Below are 12557 nucleotides of genomic sequence, written 5' to 3'. Positions count from 1 at the left end.
CCTCCTACATATCCTATTAGCCAGGAGATCTTTGTGTTTTTTCATAATGGCTGGTTTGTTCTGCTTTTTCTAAGTGATCATCCAGTCATGCTTCCCTGCTGTCTTTTACAGTGAAGCTATTTCACTGGCCAAGAAGACATCTTTGATTGGTTATGCAGATCCATTTCGTATTGCTTAATGGATGGCCCTCCCTGCCGCAGGATGTTTACTACATATCATCATCAACATCATTGTTGTCTTTGTCATATAGTGATGTTTGCATGGTTTTATATGATGACTACATCACCTCTGTGGCATACTTTTAGGGAACTGATGATGTAAGACAATATTTAATTGTGCATACATCTTTACAAAAGTTTTAATGACTTACTCTCACCAAAATAAGTACAGATTGGTGCTTGTTGTGACTGTCTGCCTAGTTATAACACATTATGAAAACATTATCCAACCATTGTTGAGGAAGAGAAATAATTTCTAGCTGGTTTAATAGGCCAAAAGTATGTTTTATTCAGCTTAAAATTTAAAATGTGACTTGGTACATATCACATAGTTAACACCACATAGTTCACACAAAATTTACATGTTATGGATTTGTATCATGAATACAGAAAAGACAGACAAGTAGTTTTAATACGGAATGGGTACAAATTCTTTTGTGTAAAGAGGTATACAGAGTAAAACCCTAATGTCTATTTAATACAAATCTTTTTGTAGTTATTCAAAATCCACAAGTTACTCAACATGGAATACAAGGATTGTATCTGAGAATCTTCTGTGACGAAAAGACATCACTCCATCTAAAACTTTGCACTACACTTACTCTAATTTGAAGAGTAGTTTTGCACTGCAGTGATGATTTTATAATTAAAAGAGCAGAGTGTAGGGTGCATTCACAGTCTGTACAAAGCAAATATGATTATCATTGTAGGTGAAAAAAAGAGAGAGAAAAATATGCACAAGATGTACACCATATAAAAGACAGCTTGAAACAGAACTGTCATTTGTGACTGAATGAGAAAAGACAAGTGACTGTCTTGAGTCCAGTAGCTACAGTAGAAAAAGTTACTCACAGGAAGGTATTTACAGTTATTTCTTTTCAGTCAGTTTGTGGGAACAGAATTGAAGATAACTGACATTATTTACAGTACTGGACGTGTTTCAGTTATTAAATATTGTTATCATAGTGTCTTTTGTTTTCTTAAATGTACTGACTAACACACAATGCCTTTTGTTATTGTTGTGTGCCAAGCATTTGGCTTCTGTTTGAGTAAGCACTTCATCTGCTCTGGAGCTTCACGAATTGAATCAATTCCATACTTTTTTTGCTGTTAGAACAAAAATAATATTTTTATTCCATCACTGTAACAATGATTGGTATAGAACTCTGTCACTATTTAAAATTCCAATGATGAAAAAATACTGCCACCAATTACAGTTTCATCAAATGAATGATTTATTTAACTGTAAATAGCTTTGGACATATCTTCAAAACGTGAGATTCTTTTCATGATCTAATCCATTATTTTAGAAGGAGAATTCTTTTGAGAGTCTGTAGCTAATGAAGTAGTCCACAACTACACTTTATTTTTGTTGTACTTATTCACTTTTTTGTGACAAGTTCAGGGGTTGCACCCCAGTTCTCAGGCACTCATTCATGTACACAGCCAAGCTGTTAAGGTAACCTGGAATCTGACATCATCATTGGTCACATTGACAATGTCAGATTCCAACTTAACAGATCTGCTGCATAGGGGTTAGTGTTGTACCTTGACAGTAGTGTACATTGGAACACGATGTTTCCTGGTTGTAATTTCAAAACAGTGAGGGCACTGGCAGATTTGCCAGCAGATCTGACTAGCTCACTAGGGGACTAGCTCACCCTGTACTTCTAACTGGTCAGTCAGTCAAAAATTCCTGTGCCTCTATTTTTTTTATTTATTTATTTTTTAGCTCTTCTGTGGTTTTACTTCTGTTTTAATCACAGGTGTACCATGTTTCACTATTTTTCCCTTGTCTTATGGAGTGTGATATAGAGTGAATGTATGGTCAATGCATGTGAGGTTAGAGTGAGCAAGTGATTGTGTGAACATTTTCAGCCCTTTTATCAACATTCATTTCTTTTAATATTCACAAGGGCACTGATAATCTCGCTGCTGAGTGCCCGTAAACACCAAAAACATACATACTCAATCTAGTGACCTACTTTAGAATCACACTAGAGACTACCACAAGCAGTTTCTGGCACTTTTTACTGTTTTAGTCATCATGGGACATGAGGTTGTGTTTTGTGCAGCATTTGTAAATATTTTTAGTTCAACATATTTAAGTGACTGTGTAATATAGTAAAGTTATGTGGAGGATATTGTTAATTATTCAGTTACACAGTTTTGTGGAGAGTAAAACTCTACATATTTTTAGAACTGGTTATATAATGTGTGCGCAGTTGAGCACATTGGTTGTGCAACATCTTGTACCTTGTAACAGGAGGTGGTCTTCTACCATGGAACATGTGACATTTAAAAATGAACTGATTTTTTTAGTGTATTAACGATTTTACCAGTCTTGAGAATGTAAACTTGTGCTAGTTTTCCTTAGCTTCTGTTTCAAAATGTGTGTAACTTTTAGATGGTAATTGATAATACTTCTACTTAATTTGATTTCACTTATTGATTAATGGTTTTTAGCAGAATAGTAATGTAACAGATAGACTCTTTAATATGGTATTGACAAGATTTTCTAAAGTGCAAAACTTTTATATTTCATTATTTGTTCTGAGGTACATGGCCATGCTGTAGCTTGGAAAATATTTTCACATTTGGAAATTCACTTTTGTAGTAATTTTTGTAATTTTGGAAAAGACTGCAGCATATGGAAAGTGAATGCTATCACCTACAAATGGAATAAGAAAATATGTTAAAGTTCAATTACAGAGCTGACTAGAGGGAACGATCTGAAAAGTGTTCCATGGTGCAACATTCTCCCCTACACAAACGAGTATTGAAGAACGAGACTGTGCCCCTGAAAATAGTACCAAAAAACTGAAACAAATAAAATGAAAATAAAGTGTAGCTGTGGGACATCAATTTTTGAAATAAATGACAAACTTTCCTTGTGTAAATTGAGTACTGGTATACTTTGTCATGGGATTTTTCCTAAAATTAAATAAAATGTCTTCTGTGTACCATGTTGACTTACAAGTAGACTTGTGTACACCCAAGTTTGCCGGCCCTGCAGATCTGCAGATTGTATTCTGTACTGTTTTCGAAAACACACCCATCGCATTTTGAAAAAAAAAAAAAAAACTTTTCCTCTGAGTGATAAATAATGTGCAGGTTGAATGAAAAGTGTATGCTGCCATCTGAAGTTGAGCTTAGGCCCGAAACTGGAGACGAGTATATAAATTCTTCTTTCGAGTAAAGTACGACTGACTTCAGTGTTGTTTTCTCACAGTTCTGTTTTTGTTTAGTATCCTGTTGTACATTTGCCACTAGTGCACAAATGGATCCACTTGTTTCTGTCCTGAAACCAAATGTGGGTCAGTGCTGCCCTTGTCCTCGAGCACATATTTTCTTGATCGGGCCTCTCTTCGCAGTAAGTCTGGCGATCGATTTGGGTGTTGCGTTTCTGCTGGAAACTATGTCACAGGGAGGAGAAAACGTGAACCAGCAACTTGTTGTTTACAGAGTACGATTGTTTGTCACTCGGTTCAGAGGAGAGGCTGACAAGAAGTAAGAAACTTGTGCGCCGGGGGATCACGCTATCGGGAGTTCGGCACTGTGGAGGGGCGCTGTGGCCTAGACACTAGCGCGGCCGGCTTCCATCTTGTAGCCCTTGACGGCGACGCAGTTGCAGAGTCCACGCCACAGGCTGCGCGCTTTGGAAGGCCTGTGGTCGGAGCTGCCGGCGGCACCGTTGGCCGTCGCTGCCGCCGCTGCCGCGGTCGCCGTGGTGGTGGTAGTGGTGGTGGGGGGCGTGGGCCCCCCGTGGGGGCGCACCTTGTCCCCCGCGCTGTCCGCCACCGCCCCGCAGCCGCCGCCCCCGGCCACCGCCCCCGGTCCGCGCCGGCCGCCGCAGTCGCGGATTGCCGCCCCCTCGCCGCCCCACGGCCACCGCAGCGTGCGCAGCAACGTCGCGCGGAAGTCCTCCGAGAAGAGGCAGTAGATGTAGAAGGTGAGCGAGTAGTTGGTCACCTCCAGCAGGTTGGCGACGGCGCGGAACACCTGGTACGGGAAGCGGCTCAGGTTGCCTTGCGACAGTGTCACGTTCAGGATCACCATGGGCGACACGCACACCTGCAACACCGTAGTTGAGTCCCATCTTAATGTATTTGACGGCAATATTACAGCAAGTTATTTTTTTTTTTTCAAGAGAACTTGCAATGAGAGGTTTTGCCTTTTCTTGTATTTCACATGTTATAAATATTCTGCTGATGATGATGAGTCCCATACTTCTTTACAGAGCGTAGGGGAACGACGCGGGAGACCCGCGCCGCCTTACTAGGCAAGGTCCTAGTGGAGGTGATTTGCCATTTCCTTCCTCCGACCGTAATGGGGATGAATGATGATGATGATGAAGACGACACAATAACACCCAGTCATCTCGAGGCAGGAAAAATCCCTGACCCCGCCGGGAATCGAACCCGGGACCCCGTGCTCGGGAAGTGAGAACGCTACCGCGAGACCACGAGCAATAGAAACAGTGATCTAGTTGGAAATCCCTCAAGATTTTACTAAAAATTGAGAACGGTGAAGTAATTTTTAGGGATCCGTGCCTCAATCTCTAAAAACGGAACCCTTTTAGGATCGCTCTGTTGATTAGCGTGGGGTCTAGGTTTGCAACAACAGATATAATTGCTTGAAAGTAATCAGGGCAATTAAGATGTACGTAATTGGTGATTTGAGGGAAAACTGAAATATTTTACGAACAACTGCTGCTAGTTGTGCAAATGAACTGTCTGTATACATAATTAAGCGTAATTAAGTTTGTGCGGAACCCTCAGTGCGCAACTCCTACTCGCACCTGGCCTAATTTTTTTATATTATGCAGGAGACTATTGCAGATCAGTATAGCACCTTTTGTAACGAAAATTTGAAAAGCGTATGTCCTTACTGACTGGACGTGGAACTTCCCTTTTTGGTCAAATTTTTAAGCAGAACGGAAACAAGGCTCTTGAAATTGCTCAATGTATTTTTGTCCAACTGCTATGAACCCTTCTCATCAGGGACGAGCAGATGTATCACTACCAAATTTATGTCACGTACAGATATTAAGGTCCATGGACCCTTTTAAGCTTCGAAGTTAATTCAACCAAAAGATGTGGCCATTTATGTCACATATTTTGGTACTCGAAAACCTACTCATTAAAACCTGTAGGATGCTTTCCGTTCACTCATAATCATCAAATTTGGCAAGATGCAAGGTTTCACAGTGTAACCAAAGGAAAAAATCCGGAAACTGTTAATGTCTAAATATATCGCACGAAAAAATATGTCTTTATCCTTCGTCATCAGATTTCAAACTTGAAATTAAAACATTCTCGAAAGTTCTGGAATCCCTGAGACATATCTGGCCAGTATCAATGTCGTTAACAGGCAAAAATCGTCGATATCCTCGAATTCCGGAATGGATGTACTGTCTGTATGCATAATTAAGCGTAATTAAGTTTGTGCCGAACCCTCAGTGCTCAAGTCCTACTCGCACCTGGCCAATTTTTTTTATATTACGCTGGAGACTATTGCGAATTAGTATAGTACTTTTCGTAACGGAAATTTGAAAAGCATATGTCCTTATTGACTGCACGTGGAGCTTCCCTTTTTGGTCAAATTTTTAAGCAGAGCGGAAACAAGACTGCAGAAATTGCTCAATGTATTTTTGTCCGAATTTTGATAGCGAAACAAAGAGTGTGAAATGGCAAATGGGGTATCGAGCTGATCAAAGCGAGGTATAGTTTTGCACATAGACACCTTAAGAGCAATCGCGGTAATTAAGAAACAATTAGTGGTTCGAAGGAAAATTACGCAATGAATTTTTGTCAGAATTTTCATACCCATACAAATGTAGGGAAGTGGGCGATGGGATATGAAATTGACCAGCGTGGGGTCCAGGTTTGCAACAACAGATATAATTGCTTGAAAGTAATCAAGACAATTAAGATGTAATTAATTGGTGATCTGAGGGAAAACTGAAATATTTTACGAACAACTGCTGCTAGTTGTGCAAATGAACTGTTAAAAATTTCTTCTCTTCAAAGACGGCTATTTGGTGCACAAAAAGTTACGTTATTGTGATAGTTCGCTATCAAAAAATTTTTAAATAAGAATTAGAAAACGGTGAAATGTTTTATGAAAAGATTTTTTTAAAGTATGAAGTAAAATATGTTAGAGAAACATTTTGGGCGTCTTTGAATGATGCTCGAACCCTTGTACAGCTAATGAGGTGCCTATTGAGGATTTAAAGTTCAGTGTTGAACTTAGAATTTCAGAATCTCAACGAGTACTAGAGGATATTTGTTTGATGGATTATGTGGGCCGTGGAGTCTCCTGTTGTGTGGCATCATAGAAATGCGCGTTGAATGTTTCTCTGTTCTGTTCTATTCCATTTCTTACCTTCAGGCAAATCATGTCAAAAAACATTTGACCTTTTTTCCCCCTTCTATCATGTTCATGGATATTGAAGTTTTTGTTAATGTATACTGCAGATTGAAAAACACGTCTCGCATGCGGACGAGGGAGGAAATGTACGTTTTAATAGAGCTAAGATAGCAATTTTACGCACGTCCATTTCTGTAAACAAACTGTGTGATTTGCGAGTCAGATACAGCTGACAACTTCTCGCAAATTACTGTCAGGAGCACTTTTCGCATGATGCAGCACCAACCATGATGGAAACCAGTTACAGTGTACTTCACGATGAGTTCACGTTCCGTGTGGGTATGGCTTTACGCTGCAGTGATTGTCGAAGAAATAGTTTTCGTACTGTACAACCAACCAATCAAGACGTACCAAGGATCTGAGTTAGGATTTGGGGTAGGGGATTAAGTTATTGTGCGCTTTTGACACAGCTCAGTGAGCCTTGAGCAGCCGCTGGTGAAGTATCAGTGCAGCAGCAGTGCAGTAGCGAGTCGCATATTTAGCTTTCATATTTGTTTTGTAGTTTGATTCTTAATTTCTTTCCGAGTGTTTGTCCGCTTGCAAATTTAATTACATAAAATCCTTGCGTATTCTCGTATTTGAGAGGAGTAATATTGCTTATTGATAGCCATAGAGTGTAAATTCGCGGAGTCGTTAGATATTAGCAGTAGGATGGATAGGGTGTGTGCGTGTTGTGTGCGGGCGCAGGAGGAACTGGCCGCGGTTAGCAGCTGAGCGTGCTATTGGCCACGGTCAGCCGCCTTCAGGATGCTACCTCGAGGTGCAGCGACGGCGGAGGGTCTGGCGCGTCGCTTGAGGGACTCCAGGTGTCGCTTGCTGCGTCCGCTGACTCAGCCGCCGAGGCATCTTCAGGTGTATCCGGTGCGTTGGGGCCGCCCTCACCTCAGGGAGAGTGGCGGACTGCAACGCGTTCGCTTCGCTCGAGGCGGAGGGCCAATGAGGAGGCTGGCCGGCTGGCCTCGCCCGTTCATCCTGTCAGTGGACAGGTGGCCGCTCCTTCAGCAGGGCCCGAGCAGGCACACGGGGGCAAAGGCTTGCTGGTTATTGGGAGTTCCAACGTTAGGAGGGTGATGGAGCCCCTCAGGGAAATAGCGTACAGGGCTGGAAAGAAATCCAACGTGCACTCGGTTTGTCTGCCGGGTGGCCTCATCAAAGATGTGGAGGCGGCCTTGACTGCGGCTATCGAGCGTACGGGGCGCAGTCGTCTGCAAGTAGTTGCTCACGTCGGCACCAATGATGCCTGTCGCTTGGGTTCTGAAGCGATCCTCAGTTCGTACGGGCGGCTAGCGGATATGATGAAGACTGCTGGCCTCACACGCGGGGTGCAAGCAGAGCTCTCTATTTGCGCCATCGTTCCCAGAGTGGATCGGGGTCCTTTGGTTTGGAGCCGAGTGGAGGGTCTCAACCAGAGGCTTCGTCGACTCTGTGACGGTCTTGGCTGCAGATTTCTAGACTTGCATTATTGGATGGGGAATTGTAGGACGCCCCTAGATAGATCAGGGGTGCACTACACAAAGGAAGCGGCTACTCGGGTAGCAGAGTACTTGTGGCGTGCACATGGTTTTTTTTAGGCTAGGCAGTAGTGCGAGGTGTCCTGATGAACACTCACCAGTCGACGTGCAGGCAGGGAAATCAGGACGCGCTCAGTATAAAGACACTTCAGCTATCAAGATATTAGCAGTAAATTTTCTGAGTATTCAGGTTAAAGTTCTTGAATTTACTGCCCTCCAGGAAGTATGTGGCGCGCAAATTATTCTCGGGACTGTGACCTGGGTGAACCCTGAGATAGGAAGTTCTGAAATATTTAGTGAGGGTTGGATCGTGTATCGGAAAGTCAAATTAGATACTGTAGGAGGTGGTGTCTTCATTGCAGTTGACAAAAATATGGTGTCTACTGAGGTCGAAGTGGAGTGTGATTGTGAAGTTATCTGGACACGTTTAACAGGGCTAGGGGAAATAAAGTCAATTGTGGGGTGTTGTTACCGGCCACCAGGTTCAAAGGGAGTCTACATTCTGTATCGCAGAAGTACCCTGATCAAGCTATATTAGTCGGAGGCGGCTTCAACCTACCTAGTATAGACTGGGATGTCTATGGATTAATTACAGGCGGTACAGACAAGCCGTCGTGTGACTTACTTTTGAACACATTATCCGAAAACTGTCTTGAGCAGCTAAATCGACAGCCAACGCGTAATGGAAATATTTTAGATCTGGTAGCCACGAACAGACCAGACCTCATCGACGGTGTCAGTGTTGAGACAGGGATTAGTGATCATAATGTTGTCATTACGACTATGATTACGAAAGTTAAAAAGTCAGTCAAGAAGGCTAGGAGAGTATTCTCACTAGAAAGAGCGGATAAGCCGTTGTTAGCATCCCACTTAGTAAATGAATCGACTTCATTTACTTCCTGTACGATGGACGTTGAATAATTATGGGCAAATTTTAATCACATTGTAAACCACCCATTGGACAAGTATGTGCCAAAAAAGTGGGTTACGGACGGAAAAGACCCACCGTGGTTTAACAGCGCAATTCGGAGAATGCTCAGGAAGCAAAGGCAGTTGCACTCGCGGTACAAGTAAGATCGGGAGAATGAGGACAGGCAAAAGTTAGTACAAGTAAGATCGGGAGAATGAGGACAGGCAAAGTTAGTAGAGATTCGTGCTGCTGTAAAAAGAGCGATGCGCGAAGCATTCAATCACTACCACCGTCATACCTTAGCAAAAGATCTTGCTGGAAACCCAAGGAAATTCTGGTCTTACGTAAAATCGGTAAGCGGGTCGAAGGCTTCCATCCAGTCACTCACTGATCAGTCTGGCCTGGCAACGGAAGACAGCAAAATGAAAGCTGAAATTTTAAATTTAGCATTTGAGAAATCTTTCACGCAGGAGGATCGTACGAACATACCGCCGTTTGAGTCTCGTACAGATTCCCGTATGGAGGAAATAGTGATAGACATCCCTGGGGTTGTGAAGCAGCCAAATGGGTTGAAAATAAATAAATCGCAAATTCCAATTCGGCTTTACAGAGAGTACTCTACTGCATTGGCTCCTTACTTAGCTTGCATTTATCGCGAATCTCTTGCCCAACGTAAAGTCCCGAGCGACTGGAAAAAAGCGCAGGTGACGCCGGTATATAAGAAGGGTAGAAGGACGGATTCTCAAAATTAGAGACCAATGTCCTTAACATCGGTTTGTTGCAGGATTCTCGAACATATTCTCAGTTCGAATATAATGAATTTCCCTGAGACAGAGAAGTTGCTGTCCATACATCAGCACGGCTTTAGAAAGCATCACTCCTGCGAAACGCAACTCGCCCTTTTTTCCCATGATATCTTGTGAACCATGGATGAAGGGTATCAGACGGATGCCATATTCCTTGACTTCCGGAAAGCGTTTGACTCGGTGCCCCATTGCAGACTCCTAACTAACGTACGAGCATATGGGATTGGTTCCCAAGCATGTGAGTGGCTCGAAGAATTCTTAAGTAATAGAACCCAGTACGTTGTCCTCGATGGTGAGTGTTCATCAGAGGTGAGGATATCATCTGGAGTGCCCCAGGGAAGTGTGGTAGGTCCGCTGTTGTTTTCCATCTACATAAATGATGTTTTGGATGGGGTGGATAGCAATGTGCGGCTGTTTGCTGATGATGCTGTGGTGTACGGGAAGGTGTCGTCGTTGAGTGACTGTAGAAGAATACAAGATGACTTGGACAGGATTTGTGATTGGTGTAAAGAATGGCAACTAACTCTAAATATGGATAAATATAAATTAATACAGATGAATAGGAAAAAGAACCCTGTAATGTTTGAATACTCCATTAGTAGTGTAGCGCTTGACACAGTCACGTCGATTAAATATTTGGGCGTAACATTGCAGAGCGATAAGAAGTGGGACAAGCATGTAATGGCAGTTGTGGGGAAGGCGGACAGTCGTCTTCAGTTCATTGGTAGAATTTTGGGCAGATGTGGTTCATCTGTAAAGGAGACCGCTTATAAAACACTAATACGACCTATTCTTGAGTTTTGCTCGAGCGTTTGGGATACCTATCAGGTCGGATTGAGGGAGGACATAGAAGCAATTCAGAGGCTGGGTGCTAGATTTGTTACTGGTATGTTTGATCATCACGCGAGTGTTACGGAAATGCTTCAGGAACTCGGGTGGGAGTCTCTAGAGGAAAGTTGGCGTTCTTTTCGTGAATCGCTACTGAGGAAATTTAGAGAACCAGCATTCGAGACTGACTGCAGTACAATTTTGCTGCCGCCAACTTACATTTCGCGGAAAGACCACAAAGATAAGATAAGAGAGATTAGGGCTCGTACAGAGGCATATAGGCAGTCATTTTTCCCTCGTTCTGTTTGGGAATGGAACAGGGAGAGAAGACTCTAGTTGTGGTACGAGGTACCCTCCGCTACGCACCGTATGGCTGATTGCGCAGTATGTATGTAGATGTAGATTTTGGTTAGCGGTGAGTGACAAGATACAATTGCCACTTTGTTTTACATCTTTCATCTTCTGCGTTTATGACGGAGGACGGCTTTTCGCGAGCTTCCAGAAAAGTGCTCTTTGCAGCCATTGGGTTGTAGTTTGTACTGTTTTGCATCTTTATTGTTTCTTACTGGTGATATCACGGGTTGGTTTTGTATTTTCGTACCTTTTTTCCTTCGAATATGAGGTGGACAGTTGCTTGTGTTTCTCAACTTGGAAATTTATATGGAGGGGATTACTGGAGACTGGTCTGATATTCACCATACAACCAGTGGAAACCTGCTCTTCTCTGCCCCTTCCAGCCACTCTTAAACCACCGTTTATGATAGTTAATCCCTTTCATTTTCTAGGATGCTTTCTGGTTCGTTTGATGTAGATACTGCATGAGACTCGTTTGATAAGGGAGATTTCTTCTGATCTGCATGTATATTCCTAGCTATTATAGTTGTTCTTATCATTATGTTTATTGCTTTTTAACTAAAGTTTCACGCCCACCATCATTAGCCTTTAAAGTTTTACCCACCTACTGAAGCTATTTAGGCCCAATGTTTTACCTAACTTCAAGAGCCACAAAATGCTTTATTCAGAAACCGGCTGTTTTTTTAAGTTATGATTTAAGACCCCAGCCATTTTGTGCACTAAAGCTGAAAGAAGATACATTCAGAATGGATCAACCACATTTTGTAGCTGTTCTCGGAATTGAACAACACGCGTCCATCTCTGATGGACTCAAACTGCCTGCGAAGTGGTCCTTTTGCGCTGTGCAGTCTGGAGCAGTTTGAAACGGTTCAGGGTTTTTGCACTGCTGGTATGTGCTGAACACGAGGGTCAAATATCCGTCCAGCCATCCGTATTTAGATTTTTCATCGGTTTCCTCAGCTGCTTAAGGCAGATAACAGGACTGTTCCTTTGAAAAGAACGGAAGATTTGTTAGCGGTAGTATCGATCAAGGTGCGAGTATTACAGAGATGCTCTGTGAATGCAAATTGGAGTTCCTGGAGGGAAGACGACGTTGTTTTTGCGAGATACCACTGAAATAGTATAAAGAATCGTCATTTGTGACTGACTGTAGAAAAATTCTACTTGCACCAACGTACGAGAGTGAGTCAAATGAAAACCTTAAATATTTTTTAAATATTATTTATTGTGCAGAAGTGGTACAAAGCTGTATCACTTTGCAACATAATCTCCCCCACGCTCAATGCAAGTCCTTCAGCACTTACAAAGTGCATAAATTCCTTTAGAAAAAAATTCTTTTGGTAGTCCGCACAACCATTCATGCACCGCGTGGCTAGTCCGCACAACCACTCATGCACTGCGTGGCGTACCTCTTCATCAGAGCGGATCTTCTTTCCTCCCATTGCGTCTTTGAATGGTCCATACATATGGAAATCACTTGGGGCAAGGTCTGGTGAGT

At 42.6% G+C, this 12557-nt stretch overlaps 1 protein-coding gene across 1 annotated transcript in view; it reads right to left on the bottom strand.

The window, feature by feature from the left end:
• Positions 1–12557, bottom strand: part of LOC124551613 (probable G-protein coupled receptor AH9.1) — a 101141-nt gene that overhangs the window by 19231 nt on the left and 69353 nt on the right. The window contains exon 5 of the mRNA XM_047126458.1: positions 4097–4292. Within this exon, the coding sequence (XP_046982414.1) occupies positions 4097–4292 (196 nt within the window). The remainder of the gene's footprint in view (positions 1–4096; positions 4293–12557) is intronic.

Source organism: Schistocerca americana, chromosome 1 (genome assembly GCF_021461395.2).
Source record: "Schistocerca americana isolate TAMUIC-IGC-003095 chromosome 1, iqSchAmer2.1, whole genome shotgun sequence".
Lineage (NCBI taxonomy): Eukaryota > Metazoa > Arthropoda > Insecta > Orthoptera > Acrididae > Schistocerca > Schistocerca americana.
The sequence above is the reverse complement of the archived record's forward strand: the minus strand, read 5'-3'. Positions and strand labels throughout refer to the sequence as shown.